Source organism: Ambystoma mexicanum, chromosome 10, assembly GCF_040938575.1.
Source record: "Ambystoma mexicanum isolate Mex_15411 chromosome 10, UKY_AmexF1_1, whole genome shotgun sequence".
Taxonomy (NCBI): domain Eukaryota; kingdom Metazoa; phylum Chordata; class Amphibia; order Caudata; family Ambystomatidae; genus Ambystoma; species Ambystoma mexicanum.
In genome coordinates, this window is record NC_090932.1 from 967366294 (window position 1) to 967393997 (window position 27704).

Sequence of the window (27704 nt, forward strand, 5' to 3'; positions counted from 1 at the left end):
TGTAATGGGTTTCACTTATGCTGCCTTTGCTGTCTTGTTGCAGTAGAACAAGTTTCTAGTTCCGTTTGCTATGCTATTGGCAGGGCGGTTTTGCACAAGCAGCAGCCCATAGTGTCGGATACATTTATTTATGTATTTGTTGTTTGCTTGTTATTTGCTTATACAATAAGAACATAATGTTTCAAAGCACCCACAGGGCAGGGAGGGAGCAAGGGTGGTGAAGAAAAATATTAAAAATGCAATGTTTAAGAGCAGAGGGGGGAGGTAGAAGGGATGAACCTACTATGCCTTGTGAGTATTCAGAACATGTAAGTGCAGCAAGGAAGAGTAAAGAGGGGGTAAGTGCTGGGGAGTCCGAGCTCATGGGTGAGCCACAGATGAAGTGCTAGGAATGTTGAGTGCTACATGAACTGGGGCCACAGGAGGAGTGAATGCGCATCTCCAGGGCAGAGGGTGTGTAGATGCAAGTGGGTGTGTAGATGCAAGTGCTGTGGGTAGACAGGAGCTGGGCAGAATTGGTGTGGGAGGTCAGGGCTCCGAGGATGCATATGGGCTCAATACACCGAACGCAGCAACGGTGGGATTAGCAGAGGCGAGAAGATGGGAAGGAGGAGGAAAAGAGGAAAGTCTTAAGGAGCTTGCAAAATTTGACAAGATCCTTCTCAAGGCGCAGAGAGAGGGGGAGGCTATTCCATAGAAAAGTTCAAACTCTTTTGAGAAGGAAGAGCTAAAAGTGGGACTTCTTGGCAATGACTGTCCTCAGTGTGAGGGAGGAAGGAGAGAGAGGAGTCGAAGATGACTCCAAGGTTTCTGGCTTCAATTGACATGTGATCCTCTCGATGCACTGTCCACAAGGGCTCAACCTCCACCAATGGCACCTTTTGCTAGGTTCTGAAGGGCAGCTCTTGTTTTAGCCAAGAAAGAATACTAGGGCAAGTCCCAGGAAGCCAGTATTGTGAAATCTAATGCGCACTTCATAAGCAATGTTAGGAACAGTGAGCCACTTGGAAGTGCCTCCATGGGGGTTCTTTGCATTCCTTACCATTTGTTTAGTGCAAGAAATTGATGAAATATTACTTACAGCGTTCACTGGTTTTAAGCAGACATAAATTATTTGCTCACATTTTATAAATAGAATTCTGTGCTCATCTCTCTTCTGCTTCTAAAATTGCATTCTGTCACTTTTCTCTTGCACGCAAGTAAAGTCCTAATATGTAAAAGGTAAAACATAGTTTGCACTGTAATTGCTAAATATAGTTTTTTCTCTTACTGAAATGAGATGTTTAGTTGTAACTTCAAACAAAACTTCAGAAATAGCATGTGTATTGTTAGTTATATTACTAATGTGGCGTTTTATTTTTTAGATCATGAAGCCTAAATACAGATCTCTTTCATATCCCTTCTTGTTGCCAAAGACGCAAAGAACTGCCAAAGAGTTGACTTATCATGTTCCGGGAGCAACTCATGCAAAGGTTCAGGTATGTCTTCGCTGCGTGATGTATGACAACATAACTTAACAGCTGGGAATAAGGAAACCTCTTCTGATAGAGAGGGCATGTGAATGTTTAGATAATGGGGTTTTAGCAACACAAGCACAGCTTTGCTTCTTAAAGCTGGTATTTCTTAAAATTGGAATGTCCATCTTTAATGGACTTGTTCTCTTCGATCAGATGAACCAACACCACTAAATAAGAAACTATTGTTCATTTTGACTATCTTTTTTTATTATTTATTTTACTTTTGCCAAACAGCCAGCAAGCCCCAGTGTAGTTAGTGTTTCGGCCTCATTCAACGTTTGGCGATAATTCTGTCGGAATTCCCTGAAAAACTCTATAACCGATACCTCCATTTGGTCCCATGTGATTACAAGTGGCAGTGTGGATCTCATTCATGGAGTACACATGACTCTATTTGGGATTTGGTGTACAGACCATGGGTGGTAATTCCACCAGTTTTTGGCATTAACGTGGAGGATTTGCATCCAGGGCTTAGGTGGTGGTAAAGCTTCCACTTCACTGCAATGCCAACTCATAAATTGGCGGTGCAGTGAAACTGGTTGTGATTCACTTGCCATTCATGAAATTACTGCCAAAATGTCACCACACTTACAAGCTCCCAATGTGGCACATTGTTTTGAAAATGTACATGTACCAGTTAATTATTGGATTAATGATTGTAAAGAAGGTACACAAGGTGTTCACATTTATCAATGTTTTAATATGGATATGTTAGACTTTCATTCTTAGCCTACGGCTTGCGACTATGTTGGAAATTATAACCTGTTTTTGTAGCCAAAATTAGCAAGAAACAAATGAGAGCCTCCGAATATAGTTTCTGATGGAGTTTCCATCATTACCTTTAGCTGCGCACATGTGTTTATTTCTTTTTCCTGAGGTAAGCCAATGATTTACAATGAAGCTGTAGTCTAGACTTTGACTTCAATATTACAAATGTTTATTTCCGAGCATGTAGAGTTTCTACTGCTTTCTACAGTCATCTACTTCAGTTGTGCTTTTGATTGCACTCTAAACACCATAGACCTTACTGTTCAGCGTGACATACATGAAGTTATTGCAACACACACTATACCTTCTGCATAACTAGATGAGAGGATTGGATCACTTGTTTTAGATCTTTACTATATTTCTGTCCCTCAATAAAATGGAACACTTTACACAAAACACAGATTTTGTTGCAATACATACTCGTTCTCATTCGGCCAATGTACTGCAGCACATTTATCGTCAATTTGTTACTGTGGCATGACTTCCACTGAGGTGCAGGTGTTGTATGGAGCAGATTTGGGCACATGAAAACCAAACATTTTGGGGGGGTGTCCCCTGTGTAATGTTGTTGCAAGGATTCAACACCATCACACGAAAAAATAAAATGTGTGCATGGAGGACACCCCAGATCTGTTACAGATGGACTTTCCCAGGACTTAGCACGTTTGTAATACAAAATTGCCCCAATGGGCGTTGAATACCTGAAACTATGGATGCAGTGGGAGCAGACAAGTTGGCGATAGCAGTAAAAGAGTCATGGAGCTCTCGAGACAATTGTCAGTGGGTAAGTAAGTAGGGAGTGGGGGTGTATGGAGGGCTGCAGGAAGTCTTGCTCTCAGATGTGCACTCCACAGAGAGGATCTCCTGGTAAGATGACCTTGAATCCTGTACCCAACTACCCCATATGCTTTAGGCAATTGCTGCTGCCCTCACACGGGCAAATATGACTGATGTTGTGGCTGATCTACAAAATCGAATTGCTTCAAGCATCCGTTCCCAGTCCGTCACAATGAACTGAAACATACTCTTTCCAGGCATAGTTTGAATTAATCGGAACACATTTGTAAAGACAAGAGTTTCCATTGTGCCAATCATTTGCTTTATTTTGACTACAGACTGTGCCGTTCCACCACCGTAGAGTAAGGGTTCAGACCATAAACTGCACCTCATGTATACATATATAACTCTTCGAATTCAAGATTATATTCTGTCAGCGTTAAATTCAGATTTTGCATTTAACTGAAGAGCATACACGTATTCCACGAATTAAAGTGTAAGTAGTCATTGGACATTTGCTATCTCTTGATTCATCTGCCCGGTACAACACTTTCCTCAATGGTGTAATCTACATATGAGTCATATGGGAAAATCACTATCACCTATTTGTATTTTAAATGCTTATGCCTAATGGATGCACAAAACACGAATGGTAAAAAAACATGAACATGATGATTAATAAAGTACAAAAGGCATTAAGAAGAGGAAGAAAGAACAACATTTTGAGCATAGTACAGAAAAATGGCAAATAAGAGGAAGAACGAATTAAAAGGGGCAGAGAGTTCCAGTCCTTGTGACGAAGAGGGGAAAGGATCAAAATGGGGACAGAGTACAGGGAGGCTTAGACACTGCAAGGAGGAAGAAGGATTGAGAGTGGAGGGAACGGGGAGGGGAGTAAAAAGATTTTAGTGATGAGAGATGAGGCAGGGAAAGACGATAAAGACACTTGAAAACAATGCATAATATGTTAAGGAGACACGCTTCGAATGAAAGCCAGGAGAGATAGAAGAGCTGAGGAGATAGAGGAGCGAGTAGAAGGGTCAGAAGAATATGAATGTAGAGATGATTAATTGAATCCCTAAAATGATGAATCTTAGGGATGTTGTATACGTGAAACTGACATTTACGTGCCGTATGAGTAAAGTGATGAGAACAGGTAGCATCAAAGAATACAGCCAGGTTCTGTGCACAGTCAGAGAAAGATAGCAGGGCAGCGGGGAATGAGAAAGCAGGAACTGGAAGATTAGGGGCTGAGAAATAAGGGAAGACAAGGACATCAGTACTTGAAAGATTGAGACTAAGAAAACGAGAATGCCACCAATGTTGGATGGCAAGCAGACATGAGAAGAGTTACATGTGTAGAGTGTCGGGGAAGTTTGAGAAGGAAAAGACAATTTGAGTGTCGTCTGCATAAAAGTGAAACGAAAACCCAAATTTGGAGATGATCTCATGGAGGAGGGATGTATAAAGAGAAAAGGAGGAGTCCAACGATAGAGCCTTGATGGTCAACAAATTACAGTGGGAGCTAGACCATGAACCAGAAAAGGTATGGTTAGAGAGGTAGGATAAAACCAGAGGGAAGTCAGAAAAACCAATGGAAGAGAGGAAGGAAAGAAGTGTAGAGTGATCCACCATGTCATAAGTGGTGGCAAGGTCGAATAGAATGAGTATAGAAGAGTGTTTCGAGTGCCTGACAGCGAGGAACGAATCAGTGACATGGAGTACATTTGCCTTGGTCTAATGCATAGGTTGAAAGCCAGATGGGTGAAGGGAAGGAGAGAATGAAGGAATTAGCATGTAACATATGCTACAGATGGCTAACGTCAAATGGGACACTGTTTATCCTTAATGCCTTATCCTGTGAGCCGGGATGAAAGTTTACTGATCTCTTTATCTTTCACCAAGTGACAATCCTTTGGCAATGCGCAAGATGGTTGCGAGTTGGCTAAAGCTCATATGGTAGATGGCCTGACCAAAGTTTATGAAAAAGAGTTTGTGAATTTTGCTGGATTCCTATGTCCTTCATGAAACAAAACTTCTGGAAGTTAATGCAAACTGCAAATATTTGCCAGTCAACTGGCACACCTGAATACCACCACGTATGTGTGCAGTACACAGGGAGCACATCGACCCAAGACCAGGAAAAATACAACCGCAAAGTCCCAGCCAAAGACCAACAAAAAGACAAAGGACAAGAAAGCGACAACGTTAAAGAAGAGCGCTTGGACACTTTCAAATCTGTGAACATCAGTGACTTGAAGAATTCTGTCTGTGGAGATGCCAGGAGGGTTTTACCTCCCATTAGGCTCATACACCGGGCATTCGGTCCTTAAGCGTACTTTATTTCTTTTTCCTATCATGGCTTGTTCAGAATCTTCCCTTTTTAAGTTGTTCCCTGTAGACATCCCTCCAAATCTGATCCTGGATCAGGAAGGATCAAACTTAAGCGTAGGCCTCTCCTGATTAGGAGGGGAGCTGTTGTAAAAGTTAAAGGAACTGTTTACACCCTAGGTTAGGTAAAGTGCTTCGCAGAAAGACTCTAGTGGCTATGCAGCAACTCAATTTCTTTGTACTGATCTAAGAAACGTGGGGAGAAAGGCAGGTGAAAATGATATGCCGCATAGAAATGAGAACATTTTAATTTCCCATTGTTTGTTTCCTGACACGTTAGCCTGCAGATCTGGTTGGTTTGATTCTGGGAGCTGGTGACGATGGAATATCGCCATTAGGTTTTTACTTAAACACCACTATGCTATTTTCGGATACCATTTGTACACATAGGAACACTAAAGAGGAGCCTTTCTTCATGAAAGATAACAATCTAAGGATGCAAGGGTTCCCAGCCATCAGAAATGAAAATCGTCTGTTGAATTGGTGGTATCTCAGTTGGGTTGGAAAGCAAAGACATTACAATTTACCACTCATCTTTCTATGGATTCTGACAGGGGTTTCTTCCACTCCCCATACCAGTACGCTTGGACCTTTTTTTATATGGTTTGCATGGTCATCCATTTTCACTTGGGGTGATGTGAAGATTGTTGTCCTGGACAGTTAATGCTCTTTCATTCAATGAGCCTGCATTGGAGCACATTATATTGATAGATTAAGGAGACCCACTGCTTTATGCTTGGGGTTGTAACAGAAATGCATATAAGTGGAACAGGATGATAGCTGTAGGGCAAGGTGTGCATCTTGCAAGCAAGACGACGCAGAGCAGTCACAGCTTCGAATCCCAATTATGCACTTAGAGGCTGGTTTCTGGCATGAAGTGCAATATAAAAGCTTTATTTATTTTAAATGAGGATTTATTGAGTCTTCTTTCAAAAAGCACATTTCATTTTTTCCCCCCACGGTTCTTAGTAGGCTCATCTTGGGTGAGTGTTCATAGTCAGCCAAGAAAAGATCAACAGCGCTTATTTGTGGAAAAGCAGTTTTTCAGGTCATGCTTGTTGTTATACCGCAGAGAACCCTCTAAGTATATACAGTAGCTTTTATGTACACCAATCAATGTTAACCTATTGGAACACTTTGGCCTGTGCCTCCCCTAAAGATCAGACTTCGTGCACCTTTCAGCTCTACACACTTTCTTTAAATACCGTTCACTTGATGGAGATTCCTGGCGATACTGACTCCTGTTGTAGGAGGTATACAACACCTTGGTGTCCAGAATGGATTTCTTACCGTTTTAACTTTTCTTTGAGCTTCTTTCTATTGCTATCATTATTTGGTGGCATTTCCTTTCCTATTTCGCAGGAGATTGGAGCACATTGCAGAATAACATCTGTTCTTTTCATCGTGAGCTGCTCCTTCCATCGTGAGATGTTCTCTCCTCGGAGTTATACCCTTGTATCGTCTTTCTGGGTACTACATGTATTGGATCATTATTTCCTGGAAAATAATGTAAACAAAAGGGGGAAACTGCACTACCTGGATAACGTTAATGCCCAATCAGAGGGTGGCGTAGGAGCCTCCGCGCAATACTCTTTTTGGTGGTTATTCGGCTATTCTGACAAAATGCAATCTAAATAACTCCGAAAATAACTATTCGGAGTCACTTCAGTTGAAAGTGTCCTAACCTTTAACACTCCGACACCAATGTTTAAATGATGCCCCCTCTTTATACATGTAGCCTCATTTTGATTGTTGAGGAACATGGTACAGATGCATGAAAACCCACAAAGTCACATTTTCCGTAGGTTTGAAAGCATCCTTTCCATTCTCCTTTGTCTTGCATGAACAGATGTGCAGTGGGAACTCATCTGTGCATGTGCCTGCTCCCCAGCCCATATACAGCGCTGCCAGGTCCCCACACGCTCTAGTATTTTGCATCCCTGCAGACTCTGCCTGATTGTGTTTTTTTTGTGCTTGCTAAGAGCTGTTGCAGTCCACAGGTATCCGTTGTAATCATGTCCACCACAACCGATCTCTGCTGTGCATGAACACAAGCAAAGCGAAGAGCCGAGGGAAATCGCTGCGCGAGGCCACGTTAGGCACAGGTAACCGCAGTACCCAGGGTGTACCCTGCCAAACACTGCAACATCCTGTGAATTGCAGGAATCACTCTGAAATCGTAGCAGTCATGCTTTTTCCAGTGGATATCCTCCGTCGGTAAAATGCCAGGTTTCCTACATGTATGGAAATCTACACACCTTATGGGTTTTCCAGTGAGGTTTAGCCTACTGAATGTTCTTGCTCGAGAGTTCGGTGTGCAAGCTCACGTTCAGCATATCTGCAGCTGCGTACCTAGATGTATACAAAGTCCCACTTGGCATTTGAATAACTTTACATGGATGTGCAGTTCTGACATGCAAACAGTTGCACTCATTCTTTCTTTGGGGCTACAGTACAACTTTTTTCAAAATTGTTCTCCAGGGAAAAATGTGGCTTGTCATGTTACCAACAGCAAAGTACATTTGTCAGTGTTGCTGCAACTAGATTCATGACTTGCATTATTTTCAGTGGCACACTGCCCATAAAGTATCTGAAACGCATGCCTTCCAAACCCCCTACAAATAAACTAGTATAATTACAGACCTGCTAGCTGAGCTGAACCAATGCTGAATGTTTGATTGGCATGTCATTTATTTAGAGACCTTTCAAATATTATTAATGGAATCTAGCCACACAGGTGCAGTAGATGTACACGTCGGCCCAATCGCAGCAGATGCAAACTCTCACTGCAAATTACTGTTGTCAAGACTTGGCATTGGACTATGTAGACGTTGGCAGACACTGTGATGAGGTAATGGGCGTCCCAGTATATTCTCTGCAGGAACTCTATGTAGACGACGCAACCAATGTTATTGTAAGTAAAAAAGAAACCAGAAAAGGGTTGATTATACAAAATATAAAACACCTTGAACTGTTAAGTGAGCAAAAAGGACAGTGGGCCTCAGTCGAAGTGTGCTGGTCCGGAAACAATGGTGCCGGTAAGATTACCGATGTTGCTTACTCAATACGGACCGGCACACTACAACTCTGCCGAGGGTGCTGTTTGGACCGGTAGGTCAGACCTGCCGGGCGGGGAGGCACCCGCCCGCAGATTTTGCACAGACCTGTCGGCACAGTTATGAATGGTGCCGGTGCTTCCGTGGTCCCCACTCCCATAGAGTCCTATGGGCCTCTATGGCAAAGGGGACTTACAATTTACTGGCGTCTGAATTTGAATGAGGTTGTAATCCCGTGGTGGCACCGGAAATTCAGGTGCCGGTAAATCATTACAGGTCCAGTGGCAACCCACCGGTATCACTGGCACGGTTACCGCCAGACCCTTAATGTGGCCCAGTGTCTCTTTTTGTCAGTTTACAGAGTGTTTTGTAATCCAGAGGTGATGGTGGTTCCGTATCATTGGGGGTGGTTGGGTGGCAGAAGTAGAAGACTCTGGTTCTCTTGCCTAGAAGGGAAGGTGCCCCATAAGGAGAGTCTTAAAGCTGTTAGCTCTTAGAATATTGTTAATTTCCGAGGCTACAGTGATGGAGCAACCTGGAGGGTTAGGGAATGAAAGCAAAAGGCAGCAAAGAGTCATTGCTCGTTTGATTGAGGAAAGCCTGGCAGCATATAGTGTGACGGGATGAGAATCAGATGATGCATTTAGCTACCTAAATTGGATTGCCTAGACCTTGGAGGGATTTAAACACAATAAGGAATTTGGATGTGCTGCACTTTGCATGCACCATGCCCCCACATCAAGTTAGTGCATGGAGGAGACCAAGGACTGTGGGTACTGGAATGGGGTGCAGCAAGCAGAGTTCAGTGTCTTGTTGAGAGCATAACATTAGAAGTGTGCGGGTCCAAGAGGAGGGTGAAGCAGTAACCCTGACTCTTGTGAGCCAGGCTGGTGATGAAGTGGTTTGGTAGAATGAAGCGTGAGATGGGGATGGACTTTTACAGATTTGGCACTGAAGCCTTTCAAGCATAGCAGTGGAGGTGGCGTTGGTGGAAAATCCCCAGATCAATGTGGTACAGTGTTCAGTGGGAAAGGAAATATGACGGGTGTAAAGGGAGTGGAATTTTAGTCTGGGGAAAAATCACTTCAGTTTAAGAGGAACTGAACAACTAATAACCCAGTGCCATCCAGTGATGGTCTACAGATAGGCGATTAGTGAAGGGAGAGGACAACTCAAGGTTTAAGCATGGGAAAGAGAAGATGTGGGTGTCATCGGCAAATAGATGATGGCGGAAGCCAAAGGAATAGATGAGTTCACTATGAGATTAGTTGTAGAGTATCAAGAGGAGGGCACCGAGGACCATGGTGTTGGAGACATGGGTGAGCGCTGACCCTGTGTAGTGTCTGCTGTAGGACCCCGATAGTAGGGGGAGATCACGGAGCATGTTATACACCAGATAATAATGATGTTGAAGAAGGCAGATTTGTGTACCTTAGTATAGTGAACATTGAGAGAGGCAGGGGCTGTTTGATGCTTGGCTGGGTTATTTGGTCCGTGGGGGTTTCTTCAACATGGTTATGACATTAGAGGAAAGTGAAATGTTGGAAAGAAGAGAGATAGGAGAATGACAGGGGGGTATCAGCTCCTTGAGGTTTTTGGTACAAATGGTCAAAAGGGGTATAGTAGGGGTTGGCAGTTCAGAGGATAGGTGCTAGCTCAGCCATGTGGGTTACTGTGAAGTCTGATAGCGAGGCGAAGGTGTAGGTTGATGGATAGGAGGAATGAGAGAGCAAGAGAGAGAAAGAGACTGAAAAGGAAGATAGGTTGTCTATACCTTCAAATGTTTGTAGAAGTAGCTGGAAAAGACGTTGGGTGGTAGTGAGGAGAGGAAAAAGCAGAGTTGGAGGGACCAGCATGTACAGGCGTTCCATGGATTGTTTTACAGGATGAGTAGAATGAGGAATTGAGGATAGTTGACCGTAGTTTTCCTATTTGCAGTCTCTGCCATATTTCCATTGTATTCCATTTCTCCTGTAGACACTCTCCCCTTGCAGTATATCTTTCCAAAATAGTCTCATAGTTGTTGCACTCTTTCACCTGCAATATTTATTTTCCTACCCCAGTCTTTGTATTTATTTGTTAATTATATAGTGCCTTACGCTAAGGTGTGTACAGAAACAATTTACATCACAATAAAATGGTTCCATGTAATTTTACCACGGCCAAAATACTGTGGCAAAAAATACCAGAAATACTGTTGTTTTTTTTAAAAACATTTGTTTGCATTTGATTGCGGGGGAGATCCCATAGTACCTCCATACTGCCCATTAAATAAATTACTACCCTAACACAGCCCCCACATATAAAATGCAAAACATTCTAAACCAATCTGTATTTGCGGTTTTTTTTTTGCCACAGTATTTTTTGCTGCAACAAAATCACTGGATACCCAATAAAAAGAGCAAGTGGATGCAATAAAACAATATAACTTACTACAGGACTCAAAATACAGTTAATGTTGAAGTAAGAAAGCTTTTAGGGCAGCAGGGAAGATTGAGTAAGAATGAATAGACCACAGAGAGAAAGGGAGAGCATTAAAGTAAAGAGGAGCCAGTAGAGATCCATAACGGAAACGAGAGGAAGCACATGGGGGTTGAGGCACAGCTAAATGAATGTGGGTTTGGGAATGAAGAGTTTGAGAAGGGACGTCGAAAGAAACGAGAGGCAAGGTAGATGTAGGCAAGTCCATACAGAGATTTAAATACTACGCAGAGAAAATTGAATTTAAGTTGAGAGTCGAAAGGTAGCCATCAAAGAGAGGCCAGAGAAGGAGAAATGGTTGCAAATCATTAGGGAATACAGAAGATGGATAGAGGAATTGAAGATAGATTTAAGAGGAGCTAGCTGAAAGATAGAAAAACCAAAGAGGAGTGCAGAACAATAGAATAATCGAGAGAAGATTAAGGAAGAGATTAGAAGCGTTGTGGCATTGAAAGTGAGAAGAGGTCTAACTTTCCGAATGTTAAAACGACAAGAAGGAGATGTAATCGAGATATGATGAGCAAAGGAAAGATTAGCATCAAGATGAAAGCCAAGGTTGTGCGCAGTCAGAGAGAATGGCAAAGGGGAAAAGAGAACTTCAGTCTTAGATGGATTAAGGACAAGAAAGTGGTCTGAAACCCAAGTTTTGATCGCGGAAAGACAGGCAGAGAGGTTAGTGTGCATATCGGGTGTAAAGGAAGAAAAGGATAGAAATAGATGGGTGTCATCGGCATAAAAGTGACGAGACAACCCAAAAGAAAAGATAATCTTGGCTAAAGGAGAAGTATACATTAAGAAAAGAAATGGGTCAAGAACAGACCCTTGTGGAACACCGTGTAGAAGAGGAAAGGGATCTGAATTAACACCAGCATAGGATATTGAGTAGGTGCGATTAGAGAGATAGGATTGAAACCATGTCATTACAGAACTGGAAAATCCAAAAGAGAGAGAACAAGTGTATGATCCACTGTATCAAAAGCAGCGGATAAGTCCAGGAGTATAGGAATAGAAGAGTTTTTGGTATAATGGGCAGAAAGGAGAGAGTCACAGATGGATAAAAAGAGTAGTTTCCGTAGAATGAAGAGGTTGTAAACCAGACTGAAAGCAAGGAAGAATAGAATTGAGAGTAACAATCGAAGAAACCTGGGCAGAAACGAGACGTTCCAATAACTTAGAAAGATGAGGAAGAAGGGAAATAGGATGGAAATTGGAAAGAATGGAAGGATCCAAAGAAGGTTTTTTTAAGGACAGGAAGAATAATGGCATGTTTGAATAAGAGGGAAAGTAGAAGTAGAAAGAGATAATAAGACTAATAATGTAGGAATTGAGGGAAGGATAGATTTTAGAAATAAGAGCAGAAGCAACAGGTTATTTAGGAGAAGCAGTAGGATGTGCCGAGAGATGAGTAAAGAAGGGTCAGAATTAGAAATCAGTGAGAAAGAAGAAAGAACTGCAGTAGCGGGGGAAGGAGAAACAGAACAAGAAAACTGGGAAGTTAAGGGAATAGCAGAATGGAGAGAATTCACTTTAGAAGTGAAGAAGTTAGTAGCAAAGTCAGATGCAGTAAGTGTGGAGAGAAGATAGTGATCAGGCAGAGGGGGAGACAATAGACGAGAGAGGGGTTGGAAGAGACGGCGGGGATGGGATGATTTGAGAATGCAAGAAATCAGAGTAAAAGAGACGTTTAGAAGAAAGAAGCACCTTATCATGTAAAGTATGATTATGATAGGAGGAAAAAGACACACCGTCAGACACAGATCGAGATCTATGCCAGCGACGCCGAGACCACTCGAGCAGTTTTTTCTTTTCCCCTTGTAATTTCAGCTCCAGAGGGTCAATGTCAAGCTACTGACAGTCGGTCCCCTGGTGGGGTCCACATAGAGGGCCAAATTCATTCATGGCCATATGATGCATGGATGTGGTGGACCAGTCTCTAACCATAGTTTGAGTGGCCCAAACCACATTTCATTATGGTTGCACATCACAATCTAGTATTCAGTCTTTACTCCTGCCCCGTTCAGTACTGCTCTGCTGCTTGGTGCGGTCTGTCTTGCCAGTCAGTCAGGGGAGTCACACTCGTACAATCCTCGGATCAACTCCAACACATGCAAGGCAACAAAGGAGTGCTCCATTTTGTTTTATAGAAGTGCATAAACCTCATGGATCCACGGTCGCTGGCTGGAACTGGTATCACACCTACTGGAAACATCCAGCTCTTTTCCATTTATATCATGGATTCCATGTTAGGCAGATATGACCACTCAACCACGTAACATAGCTCTGTCTCTTGACGGGCAAAATAAAATATTACCTTACCAACAGCCTTTCTGTCTATCACTAGTTCTGTGATCAAGAAAGCATGTTAATAATACATTATCAGCACCATCATAGTCCTGTCAGAACCCATATACAAGCACTTCAGGCACTGCCAAGTGTTCCCATTTGCAACTCACAAATACCATGAACGATATTGTAGGCATCCTGCCAGGACCCCAAATACATTTGGCGTTTCCACAGACCTCCATACCCAGCCCCATAGGCCTGACTAACTCTGTGGAGGATTTCAGGTAGGTGGTGGGTGACAGAAGCTGCAATATCAGTTTACAGTAAACATGACAGTCACCATGTGATCGTGGCATCTTACATATATGTTTGAGCCTCCTCTGTTAACTAGCAACTCTCTGTGTTGGTCCTGGAGCATGCACACCCCTCAAACCCTTCAAAAAGGAGACAATGGCAGTTCCCTCCTCCACACACTTCATCACCACTGTAGCTGCTCCATGCCAATGGAATGCTGGTGGATTGGCAGTTAACGTTTGAGCTCCCGACTCCATTTCCAACTGGACCCTACTGCTGCTTCGTGGAAAAGCAGTCTGTCTTGCTTCCTAACCCTGGGCCTAGCAGCCTGACCAGGCCACTTGACCCTTGCCACCTTATTTTTTCTCTCGTGTCACTCCTTCATTCCTGATTATTCTCCCACCACTGCTACAAGGCCCAAATATGTGCTGCCACAACCTTTGATTAGATCCTATGTCAAGACACTATCCACATCTAATATTTAACTCCTTTTGGTGTGGTTTTCTCCATGGCTCCATTATTTCATTTTTTTACCATTTTCTGATAGGTGTTTCTTGATCTCTTTCAGACCTTTTATAAATGTAGACTCGAGCACCTTTGATTATGAACGCCTAATACTGTATCAATTACAGATTCATTTATTTCTAGGCTTCTATGATGATACGCTTTTTCTCCTGTTCAAACAACGTGGCTCATCCCTTAAGATTCATAGAAACACACACACACTTTTCCTGTCTCACAACAACACATTTGGTCTTTTTCCAAAACCCAAAAGGACGTGGTATGAATAGCCCTAGGGCAAGAGGGGGATATTAGAAGGTCTTGCCTCAGTAAAAAAAGTATCAAGGGACCTCTACATCAAGAGGAGTAATAGAACAGGGATTTCCCCAGCAGGAGGACCTCCTGGAAAACCTCTTTATCCTACTTGCATTTTTGTCAGACTGCCATAATTATATCCCCTACAACCCCCACAACAGCCGCAGACACAGGTTGCATCAATCACAAGTTCAGCCGCCTTGGTTTTCTAGGCTCTGCAAAGATTGTCTAGCTGACTGTTGGCTTTGCAGCTGCCCCTAATATATGGCCTACAGACTATGGCAGGCTACTTTATTACTCATTCCTTTAAGGCCCAGTTCCTGTCAGCAAAGGGGCCAAGGACCCCAGCAAGCTCATCATTAGGCTAGTCTTTCCTTCAAGCTTTACCCTCTATACAGTGTAGCTCACTTGATTTAGCCACCTCCTTTTCCGCAGCTCCCCTATTATGTGACCTATTTTGCTCAGTAACCTCTGGTTTTCCTCTGTTCCTTACGCCTCTTTCTGCTACAACACCAACTATCTCGAATAACTTCCTTACACCCAGACTGCTGTCTTGTTTCTTCCTCCTTTTATTTGTTGGGTTGGGGAATAATTATTCCAATGATCAAAGTGATTGTGTGTCCCATTTTCACATTAGCCTACAGTTATCTGATTGATATTCATTAAATGTATCTGCTTCCTCCATATGTGCATGCCACTTGTTTTCACTTACACTAAGGTGTTGCAGGTTCTCTATTATCCTGTTTTTGAGACAGCACCAGTACCTCTGTCCTGGAGCTCAAAGGCCCTGTCCGCCATCTTGGAGATCAGGCATCATTGTCATGGCACCCTGGTAGCTACCAAAGCTAGGAATAAATGTGTTTGCTTAATGTGGTGTGGTGTCACCGGACACCTAAGCTTGGTCTCTTTATTTACACAGAGCCAACTCCTGTCTCCTTATGATGTTCACCTCCTTCTATTCTTTCTCGCCCACTTGTCTCCAGCTTCCTCTGATCTTTCCCCTCCCCCTCTAGCCTCCTTCTCCCTTCTGATCTCACCAACTTGCTCCACGCTTTGACTAAAATCTTGTATATACCGCCAATTGGACCATCTAGGCTTTGGGAAACATATGCACCTGTGCATGAGAAATGCTGGCTTGGTTTTGGGCCATCTGGATTGGGGTTTGGGTTTCAGCTGTGAGGGGGCTTTGGCTGGTATTTTCTGTCTGTGTGCGTACCAGGGCCCCAAAAGTCTGTTCCTCCTTAGTATTACTCCATTTTCCTCCTTTTTGTCTCTGCACGAATGCTGTGGGCTCCAGGATTTGAGCTGCGGCCCTCCTCACCACATCTGCCACACACTGTCACCTTTTCTGGTGTATCCTGGTGAACGTTTAGGGTTCAGCTGTTTCGACGCGGTAGCATTGATTTTCTGCTTGGTGCGTGCACAATATGGCAGAAAATAAACCCCTGTGGTCTCCCCAATATTATCACTGCTATGCCTTTATTAGATACTATTGCTTTCTGAGTGTTGTGGGATGTATCAACCCACTCATCCAAGCCCTGCAACATCACTGTGCATTGCTGGCAGCAGAAACATCATAATGGCCACTGGAAAGCATGCTGCTCGCTAAAAATCACCAGAAATTGCGCAGTGAAAACTTGAAAAATAGGCCACCATCTACTTTGTGCCTATGTCAGTGGTAACACAGGAGACCATTGCAAAAACCACCATTGGGCTACCCACAAAGTAGCCTGAAACCACTTGGAAATAGCAATGCTGATTGAAAAAAGAAACATAAAGCTGTTTGAAAATCCATTTTGTTGATTGTCAAAAATTGCTAAAATCATGGCTCACAAATCACCTAAAATATCCAACCTCTTTGTTGGGTGTACCACTTCATTACTACAAGAATCCACATCAATACAATGTCAGCAAAAATCATATGTTCTCATAAGAAAATCCTATTTTAAAGATACTTGATGGAAGGACAGCTGCAAAAATGGTTGTAATACCGTTGCTCTCCTCTACCAGAAAGCCGGCGTTTTAAAACCATTTTTTTGTAAAGTTGAACAAATTGAACTCAAACTATGCCAAAGAAGAGAATTCCATCAAAATGCCATATAGAGTGCCACAGTGATTTCATGTTGAAAAAGACTAGATTTAAAGATATGTTGCTTATTTTAAGTTTATAAATGTTATTTTTTTCACAAGGAACTATGTTACAATTGATCAGAAAGTAACCTGATGCAGTTAAAACTCCAAAGGGCTTGCTTCCCCTGCAAACCCTTCACACCTTGTCATTCCCACCAGGAGGAGGATGTCGCATTGGGAGGAGATTTTCTCTGCAGCCCGGAGAAAGGAACAATAGATTCCTTGGACTGAATAGTGAATACTAATTTGGGGTGTAATTGACCACAAACTGCTGGCAGGAAACAAGACATGTGACCCTGTGAGTCAGCCCAGCTCTAGGAGGCGGACCAGACTGAGATGTGAATTGAAAGCAAATTTATGTTTTATAAAAATGCTTATAACTAATTGTATCGAGCTGACAAAAATGTAAAATTTTGAGTGTGAAAATGAAAAATTCACTCACAGTTCAAGACGAAGCTGGACTCCATGCGATGTTCTGAGACTAAACCCTGGAATTTATTCATATTGTAGCTACAGTGTTTTTGCTATAAACATGAAAACTTACAGTAATATGCTCAGAGAGGATATGCATGCATGTATCAAATTTGGTGCAGAATGAATATTGAGAAACCCTCCAAAAGCGCGAAAATGTTGTAATTTATGAACCCATGCTCGTAGAAACATGGGACTTGAACATAAATGCACCTCAAGCAATTTGTCATGTAATTATTTATTCTCAACAACTTGTGTATCTGGGAAATATTTTTTGGGGGAAAAATAGATTTTCTATGTAAAAGCAAAAGGGAGGGATTTCTTTTGGACCATAAACACAGCATCACTCTGACTCATTCTGACACGCTGATCCTTTCTCCAATCAGGGGATAGGAAATCCTCTAACCTATCAAATCCTTAGAGGGTTGGGCATTGTAGAATCAGCCTCCCCACCCACTTTGGAAATACATAATAAGGACAGACACATTTTTCGACTACTCAACTGATTTCTTGGCGCAGCACCCTGCGGGAGACTCCAGATCTAGAACCAACTCTAGAACCAAACTCTAGAACCCTGAAGCAGAGGCCTAACCCAAAACTGAACTCTTTGCAGCAGGCCTTCAGAATCTTTTGCAACCTGATTCTAACCCCTAAACTTCCACGGGGCCCATCTAAACCATTCAACAGCCTGGCTGAGCTGTTTTGCTTCTAGCTAAGAATCCTGTGCTAGAACCGAGGTGCAGACCCAGAAAGCAGCGCTGTATCCAGAACCCGTCATATCCAGTCCAAGAGGCCACCCAGACCACAGTGCAGTGCTGAGAGCAGAACCCAGAGTGCCGGAAACCTGTCCGGTGGCGAGAGTGAAGCCAAACCCTTGACCAGATCTTTGACGAGGCCCATTCCAGTCCAAAGCCTTGGAGTGCGTTTTTAGTCTTGAACTGTCCATAACCAATCTCTTAGTTTAAAGTAATCCTCTTCCATCCATTTCAACCTGTCCAGAACTGCATTATAGAATCTTGTGTCCCTCCTGTTGATTCCAGATCTGTAAAGCGCAATCTGTCATTTTGAAATCTTGACTTTATTTCTGAAAATCTACCTTCACAAAAACCTCCACAACTTTTGAACCGCACGTCGCTTTCCAACGAACCTAAAACGTCATTCCAATTCATTATAGTTTTTCCGTAATCGCGTAATTCGCGAATTGCAATTTAGCTCCATTTCACCGCATGTCAGAATAGCTGTTTCTTGTTTTCAAATGCTGAAATTCGTTTTCAATCTGATAATCATTCATGAATCATTGCTAGTGTTGACCTGAACCAATCCAAAGTAACTCTCACTAGTGATGAATCTCCTTTAGTGAATTCAAATCATTTTAGCATATTTTCCCATTCCTTGCATTCACTTTCAAAAGTATTTTTGACCTATTTAAAATCATACCTGTTTTCTCTATGCTTGCTGGGGGAACTGGGATTGAACTGCATTATTGATTGTATTCCTGAAACCTGTGTGCCCTCATTTCCGTCTCTTCATATTGCATAGTGGGGGAGTGAGTAATCACAGGGGAAAGAGTGATCATATTGTCTTTTGATTGAATCCATATCAAGTTTATTTCTGTGTTGCATTTTCCCGTCATTGCTTTCCTGGAACCCATACCAAGTATTCTTTGCTACCTTATCCTTTCTATTCCTACTCCTAAGTGATTAAAGAGATTGTTGATATTACCCATTACTGATTACTGTTCATATTCATAAGTGTGCTATTCAGATATTATTCTATTCATAAAAGTGTGATCTATATTGTTACATTTTTCAAATAAATCTTTTAATTTTCAAAACAAACCTAATTCTTGGCTCAGTGAGGTCGGGGAGATCCAAAGAGAGGGGCGTTATATAAGGGTTCATCATCCAGATTTAAAGAACTTTGACATAAAAATATGTAAATAAGGGCTTCCATTGGGCATCCCATAATAAGCATTGACTTAGGTGGAGTGCTGGATTGAAGTCACTTACAGTCTTCTTACTGAAAGGGCTGGCAGCTGTTTGTGCATGTGTTTATTCCCCATCCAGTAGCTAGGGCTAATATGGAGTGACCAGGTTATCTTCCCCATATCACGCTCAAGCCCATCAACCACTTTGTTGGCGGAGATACCCTGCTCCCTTGGTCCCCCCAATAGATGTTTTCAAAATAAGGCAGGGGATTCCTTTTTGACAATTCCTTTTGCACAATTACAAACACTACACAGTTCCATAGGTACCCCCTCCATAGCCATAAAAGCAAATGCACACGCTGTCTGTCACGCAACATATTTCTACATTACTACCGTCCACTTCAAAAACCCAAAATGACAAGTTGTGCAACAGATCTGAGATTCTCTTTTCCTGTTTGAGAGGTTCTGCAGTTAATGCAAAGTTGACTCCTGTCATTTTGTTCTTTTAGTTTTATTTTCCCACTATAAATTCAGGCTTAAAATTGCCAGAATGCAAAGATAAGGGAGCATGAAGGCCTACACTGTCCTGTCATCTCACAACTAATATAGGCCAAATTGAGTTTTGTAAAGTCTCCACAGGTCTTTAGCAAGTCCTCTGTTTTTAGTCATTATGCCTCATTACGAGTGTGCCGGTACCGTAACAGCGGTGCCGGTAAGCTACCAGCACTGTTGTCACTGGACCGGCACACTCCGAGTTCTGCGGGTGGGTGCCGTTCCACTACCAGGTCTGACCTGGCGGGCGGAACAGCACCTGCCCGCAGACTTTGACGGAAGCACCAGCACTGTTGCACACAGTGCCGGTGATTCTGTCCTCCCCATTCCCATTGATTCCTATGGGACTCGAATGAGAATGGGGAGTTACTTCCTCCGCCGCCTGACTTCCGGGACCGCCAGGGCTGTAATGCCCCGGTAATTCCCCAAAGTCAGGCACCAGATAAAAACACTACTCCGGCAGCAGCCGTGCTGTTTTTACCGGCACGGCTACCGCCGGGGTCATGATGAGGCCCATTGTGTAATGTAGATATGCAGTTTATTGCTATGCATGATGCAAGTAAATGTTGCCATGCCTCTAAAAACATAAGCATGTTCATGAATTAGATGGCTATGCAAAGTTTAAGTGGTTTACTTTATAATCCATGCCAGCTCTGTTCCAAGCATTTACTGTTCTGTCCATCCCAGTGCTAATTAATTGAACGCACAAAACAGTGTAAACATTTAATTGCCTGTCCATTTTAAGGAAGGGAGGTTAGTACCTGCCCTGCTGGCCACTGCCAACATAAAAAGCCAAGGGTGCAAATACGTTACAATTTTACACTTGTTGCCACCGCTGCACCCTTTTGCTTTGTTGGACCCCAGTGTTTATCACAATAACCACCAAGTGCCACGACTGGGAGTTCGCTTCTGTTCAGATGCCTCCCTAAGTATAGATATGGGCCACGCATGCCTAAATGCTACGGTAATGTTGGTCAATGGTGAACAGACCTGCATCCTATGAGGGGCAGCTTGATGCACACTAAGCAAGTGTAGTCTTGGAAGTAGCAGACATGAAACGTTGACTGAAGAATTGCCCAGTTGCATGTTGTGAATGCTTGTGTTATAATTGAAGGAGGAGCAAGAATGTATAAACGTTCTTTATTGCGTTATAAAGATAGTTAACCGATACCCAGCATGTGTATTTTATGCACAGAGCCGTGGATAGACACGTGTTGCTCTGTCGATACCCAGCGTCCATCCCTTGCCCTTGCCCTGGCCTGCACCTCTGTGGTTTTGGGCTCCATGTCATGAGCGGTGTCATGCCATATAGAGGAGCCTGTGACATGACTATAAATCAACCCCAATTGTCATTAATAAAGTGCATGCTGACTGAACCATTCAGGTACACATCTTCTTAATGGGCTGCTCGCTTCTGGTAGAGGGTATGTTTCTCTCCTATCCCATTCAGGGTTCTCTCGGTTCTCTGTCAAGCCTTCTTATAGTTATGTGCAGTAGTTTCTTCTTCGATCAGTGAGCTGTTTTGTTCCGTAATTTCCAGTTGAAGGTGGTTCTATTTCGTTGGTTTTGATTCTCTTTTTCCTATGCCACTTTGGCCATGTTCCATTTCTTCCTACCTTCAACCCTTCTGGTGTTCACATGTACGCCGGAAATGGTTACAGGTCTACTGTATTTTGAAGGGCTCTTGTCTTTTTCGGGCACTTATATTTTTACTTTATCACAGACGTTGATCTCTCAGGCTGATGTTGCACTTCGTCTGTAGAAGGTTACACTCTGATGTTGTTGAATGCTCATCCACTTATTCATAATTTATGGTATGTTTGGTCATTTCTCCTGGGATGTGCGAAGGCTGGATACAATTTTGGGCTAGCTTTTTTCCCTCTCATTAGTAGGAAAGTGGTAACCCGAAGGGTGTAATCTGTTACTCGGAGAGATGATATCGTCTTCTGCACAGCATTGTATCAATCGACACCTCTCACTAGAGCTTGTTGTATCGCTTCTTTGATTATGTGATTTGTTCTTTCCACTTATCCATTTTCTCTCGGGTGATAGAGGGATACTCCAATGTGCTTTATTCTGTTGTGCATCAGGACGTTTACCATTTCACCTGAGATAAATTGAACTCCATTGTCGGAACTAGTTCTCCCGGACATCCTTCTCACCTGAATATATTCGTGAGTGCTTGTATGGTTATCCCAGTGGTTATTTCGTGCATGAATTCTGCTTTTATCCATTTTAGAGGTATAGTCAACCAACACCAATCTACACCTTTGTTCTGTGGACATATTAGCCATGGGGCCAACGAAGTCTATTCCTATCTTTTGCCATCTTCCTGTCCATTCCACAGATGTCTTGGATGGAGTGCACATTTTAGGGCGCTTATCACCTTCATTTCACACCGAACAAGAAGTGATGTCTCTCTCCAACTCACTGCCCATGCCTGGCCACCAGAAGCATTCTCTCACCCTACATTCCAAAAATGTGCTGCCCAAACGACCGTCATAAGCTGAGGATAGAAATATGCTTGTGAACGTTATTCGTGGTATTAACTTGTCTGCTCTGCAAATTAGTCCTTCAGTGATTTCGCTCTGGATCTTGTGGTAAGGATGGAATTGAAATGGAAGATTTCATTCAGGTGGCCATCTGGATTTGGGAATTCTGCTAGTTGTAGTGGGGCATCTCTTTTGGTGTGTTTTTTCCATTGGCTTGCTGAGATGCTGCGAGTAGTATGTTCTTCCGTGTCACCAATGTACACTACGAGGCAGTCGCTCTTGTCGCAATCAGCTTATGTATTTTGCCAACCCGGTAATCGAAAATGTAAATTCCTGAAACTCTGCGCCAGCCTGGCCAGTGTCAATGTCACATTGTTTGGTCCTCGGGGTGCTACTATGTGGATGAGGGGCTTGTGATCTCTGGTGTGCGTTCACAGCCTTCCTCATGTATTATTTCTGAAGTGCTCTGTTGCCCATGCACCTGCATCTCTTTGTCAATAACAGAGTAATTGTATTCAGAGTCTGTAAGCACACAAGATGCGAAGGCCAGGATTGAATGCCCAACTCTCTCCTTTTGCATCATGGCTGCTCCAAGGCCATATGCGCTGCCATCCGTGATGATGACGGTGTGTTTGTAGGGTACGAATGGGTGAGGTTTTGGAGCACTGAGTATACTTGATTTGATTGCGCCAAACGCATCTTGGCATGCTCATGTCCATTCATTTTCAGTATAGCTCTGGCCTACTGGTTTTTTGTTTAGAATGCATCCCCGAATGTTGCTTAGTACTTCGACCACCCCATGAACGAGTAAAGTTGTTCCTGTGTGTTTAGTTTTGGAGCTTTCCTGATTGCATCTACCAGTGAAACTGTGCAGTGAATGCCTGCATTTGAGATGGTGTATCCCAGGTATTCAACCTCAGGCTTTCCAAACATACATTTTTCCTTTTTTCAGATTTAGCCCACTTTCCTCATGCGTGTGTAGGACTGTGGCTAGGGTGGCATTGGGAGATTTCACGTAAATGCCCATACAGCAAGATCGCATCTTGGAAGAATGCTAAATAGGGTATGTCTTTGAGCAGATTGTTGACTAATATTTGAAGTACAGCTGCCACTGAAGGGGACCAAATGTCAAAGTGTTTAGCAAGTTGGCCACTGATCATTGTTGGATCGTAAATACCTGTTATGGGGAGCACAGATCCAATTGGATTTCACAGTTTCTGATCATTCCAACCAAGAACAGTCGGCCCCCTTTCAATTGCGTACATTTTGATGATGGCTGCGGGTTACTTGAAAGGGAATGTGCATCTTTTATAACCAGTTGAGTCGATTTTGTGGTACCGTAGGCTCGTGGGCTTATGTTGGTTGCATGCCGGTATCCTCTGCATCCTGGGAATAGTTTGAAGTACATTTCCATTGGTAGAATTGTGTAGTCGGAACAGGAGTCTGCTAGCTCATTGGTGCTGGTCTTGCTGAGATTTGTTGTTGAAGGGTTTCTTGCCTAGATTCCCCTTGCCATTTATGCTGGGAACCAATTTTTCAAACTGTTCACTGGGTTCTTTGACCTCCGAAATCTTCGTTACTGCTGCCACTGTGTGTTTTCTTCTGGAATTGTACATCCGTTTCTATGGCCTACTTTGTGGCACCCAGCGCCTAATTTCTTTGTTGCAGGACATGTGGTTGTGATATCACCATCTGAAACATTCTCGACTCCTTTCATTCCATCTACTGTCAGGAGGACATTTCCTTGGTGCTTCTTCCCACGTTCTGTGCTCCACAGAAGACCATTCTTGGTCTGGTTTTTCTGATGTTCTCCTTACCATGCACATTTCTTCCTTGACAGTCAGTTGGCTTAGTTCCTTTATGGAGCAAAGTGATCGGTCTACAGTCTTGGCGATGGTGGTCGCCTGCTCTACAGTGAGATCTTTGCATATCCATGGTGCCTTTTGGGTCTTTACATCTCAGTAATGCACTATTAGGTGGTCTCTAATGTATTGAACGGCCATGTTCCCAAATGCGCACTTGTTCGCAAGTTCTTTAAGCACAGTGACAGTCCTCTACCGACTCTGATGTTGATTGTAGTCTGGTGTAGAATTTCTGAGACTCGAGCACTATGTTCAGAAATTTCCCAAACCTGGATTTGAACCTAGCTATTGTTTCTTAATGTGTGTCTTCATGTGAGGAGACATCTGCTTTCTTTACTACTTTTGCTAGGATGAATATCCTTTGTTTGGTGCCCAATGCAAGTGCAGACTTGATCTCTCCGGGGCAAAGTCCATCCAATCTACTTCTTCTAAATGTGTGTGGTACTGGGATTTCCATTGATTCCGTAGGACTGCTGTCTCACCTGGAGTTAGGAGAAACGTATGTGGTGGTGTGAATCCTTGCATGTCGTGTAGTTGAGGATTTTCGTGGCTTCTTTTATTTTCTCTCTGATTTTGGAGTGCTGGAGAGACGTTTCAGTCGTTAAACTCCCATTCTCGTCGCCATTGTGAAAGTTTGAGTTGTTATAAAATGAAGAGGAGCAAACCTAACATATAAACTCTCCTTATTGGGTTGTTAAGATACTCAGCCGACACCCAACTTGTGTATTATATGCGCGTACACGTGGAGAGATGCTTGTTTCTCCATCGATTTCCCCAGCTCTCATCCCATCCCCTGGGCTGTGCCCATGCTGCTCCACATCATGACTGCACGCCGCACACATTGCAGACGTGGCTGCCCGCGCAGTGTGTGACCAGCATAAGTGCAGCACTACACACATGGAGAGTCAATTCTCCACTGGAGGACCTGGCTCTTTATCTATGGGCAATTAAAATGTGCTGTATTCGTGAAGAGCCAAATTATTATCATCTGTGTGAATGAAACTGCCAGGCAACATAGTGACAGAGAAAAAACACAAAACTGATGAGCTTGAGTGCAGTATTTCTACAGTAGGCAAAAAGAAATGCCGCTCATGGTAGGAATCGCCATTCATGTGCGAACTTACCCTTATTTGCTATATTCTGAATCGTAGTTTGAACATGGCTAATCTACACATTTTTCTTAGTTTCATATTACAGTTCTGTTTACAGAACTGATTGCAATCCATTCATCCCCAGAATGAGCCACAGGTGCCAAATGCTCAGCCAGCATAAAATGGTGCAGTGTCTGTGGTGGAATTGTTTTCAGTATATTCGCATTCATTCTGGAAAACTTTCACGGAGGCCAAGGAACGTGTCCTTGCTGGAAAATGGCAGGAGTTTGCGCCAGATGTAAAAAAATGAATTGATATTTATTTCAGCAAGGGTTTCAGTGCATGCATTAATTTCTATTGCTTATGTGAAAGGGCATTTCCCTTGGTACTGGTGCCATCTTACGTCCCCAGCACAATTAACCACCAGTTCTGCTTTTGTCTGGACATTCGCCCTCGCCCTCTCAATCGTTCTTTCTCTTTGTCTCTCTCGGTCTCCTTCTCCATCTGTTTGTCTCTCTCTCTTTCTGTCTCTATTTCTGTGTCTCTCCTTCTCAGTCGTTCTTCTTGTCTTCTTTCTTTGTCTCCTCTTCTCCTTCACACCCTTTCTTTCTCTGCTCTTCTCTCTCTTTTTCGCTTTTGCTTCAAACGTGAAGCATCTGATGTATGGCAGTTATAGGAACCAGACATGAGCCGTGTAAATTAAAATGGTGCAAACGTATTCTTTTATACCATTTCAATACAACAGGCAAGAGACACTGGGACATTGAAAGACACCTGCCATATTATCCGTCCAGGTTCTAATTGCCATCCCATTATTACCTTGGAATGTCGACTAAGTGAACAATAGAGCAGCAGAAGTCCTTAACCATTATTACAAATCCTGGTGTTTCTCTCCCAACATTCCACCTTTATGCTCATTGTCTCCATTAGCCAGAATTCCACCAGGGCAACGCTCACTGCAAGTTTTGAATGGGGTGAATAAACGAAGCAAGCTCATAATAAAAAAAACAAAATGAGTCTTGAAAAGGTTCATTAGTGAAGGAGCCATGTAACACACCCAGTCAACCACATTCAGAAACAAGTGTGACAAATAGAGGGATTCAATAATTGAAGAATGGAAGAGGGTGCACAGCTTGTTTCTTTTGATTTTGAATAATTAGTATCTGTTGAGTATGCTTTTAGATTTTACTTCCAAGGGTGCAGCCCATTATACCGTGTCACCGTGTGGGACACTCGTTATGTGCTGAAAGAGAAAGGACCTAGGCTAATTAGCCTTCGGTGTGGGCTGCACACCTAAATTCCCCCAATAGGGTTAGAACATTTATTTTTAGAATATAAATGACAGTAAAGCCATCTTTGATAAAGTTGCTTCGAAGTGCTTTTATTCTGCAAATTGCAATTCAATTTGATTTCTCATTTAGTTAACGAATGGTTAAACTTCACCAATTCGTTTTGTGCTGATACAATGGCAAAGAAAAATAACCTAGGGCTAATGCATTTCGGAATGGTAACATTCCTTCCTCAGAGCCAGGTTAAATGTACACGAGCATACAAAAAAATATTTCTGTTAGAATATTTTGAAAAACATCAAATGTATATGCATTCAGGAGAACAGGGTACTCACAATTGACAATCACGTACATGTAGACAGAGAGAAGAGAAGAGAACATTGTCAGTGATTTGTAAACATTACATTGCATTAATGCGTTCTTTAAAAGACTATTATCATCCGACATTCAAATTGCACTTCCGTCAAGGTTTACATTAGATCTATTACTAAGTGTCTTCTGGTCAAGTATTCTGGGGGATAAGGCAGGACATTTTCATGTTATCACTGACCTGAAACGGGTCGCTTCAGTACATGCCGTTCAAACGTTCCTTCTCAGAACGCTGCGAAATGAAATAGTATGCTGCATTTAGTCACGATCAATCGTGGTAGCTTCTAATACGTGCCTGTCTATGTGAAAGCAGAGCGCTTACCTTGTGAGTGTGTAGCTCGCTCGAGCGAAGTAACCGCCGACTGCGGGTAGCAAGAAGGCTCTGCTTGCGTCTGCGTGTATATATGTAATGTTGTCATGGTGATGTAAATCTCAAAATGGCGGATGGCGGGTGCATGAAGTGGCCATACTAGAGTGGGCAATTAAAGGCAGTGTTAATGCTGGTGTATGGTAACTCGATTGCATAAACACGCTGGATTGCACAAATGATCCTAATAGAACCGCAATGTCCTCTATTCTGATTGGTGAAATAAATAAAATATAGTGCTGTGCGTTACATGAGGTAGTCAGGGGTCAAATTATGTTTTTGTGTGTGGTTTATAATAATGGGTGGATTCTGTGTTCCCAGGTGTTTACATTCTCAAGAGTGACATGTCTAAAACACAGGTAAGTTCAATGTGTTGTAAAAACAGATACAATTATAGAAAACAGTTAAGATCGAACTCATCGTTCATTCCTCGAGGTGACAATGATTCCAGTCTATCAATCCAAAAGGATTCTCTTTGTTGTCTCTTCTTCTTAGTGTCCGTGCCGGTATTTACAATGACTTCTAATACTTGAAATTTGATCTGGGAGATATTGTGTTTCTTTTCATTGAAGTGTTTAGCTACTGCTGAGTTGATGTTCTTATTGCCAATGCATGACTTGTGTTCATTCAGGCGGATGCGTACTTTTCGTCCTGTTTCTCCTACATAGTACTGTCCACAGGGACAACGTATGCAGTATACACACTCACAAGGTAAGCGCTCTGCTTTCACATAGACAGGCACGTATTAGAAGCTACCACGATTGATCGTGA

At 42.8% G+C, this 27704-nt stretch overlaps 1 protein-coding gene across 2 annotated transcripts in view; it reads left to right on the forward strand.

Annotated features, from left to right (window-relative positions):
* Positions 1 to 27704, forward strand: part of PLD1 (phospholipase D1) — an 886935-nt gene that overhangs the window by 752574 nt on the left and 106657 nt on the right. For both annotated transcript variants that reach the window (XM_069618743.1, XM_069618744.1), the window contains one exon: positions 1365 to 1478. In XM_069618743.1, the coding sequence (XP_069474844.1) occupies positions 1365 to 1478 (114 nt within the window). The remainder of the gene's footprint in view (positions 1 to 1364; positions 1479 to 27704) is intronic.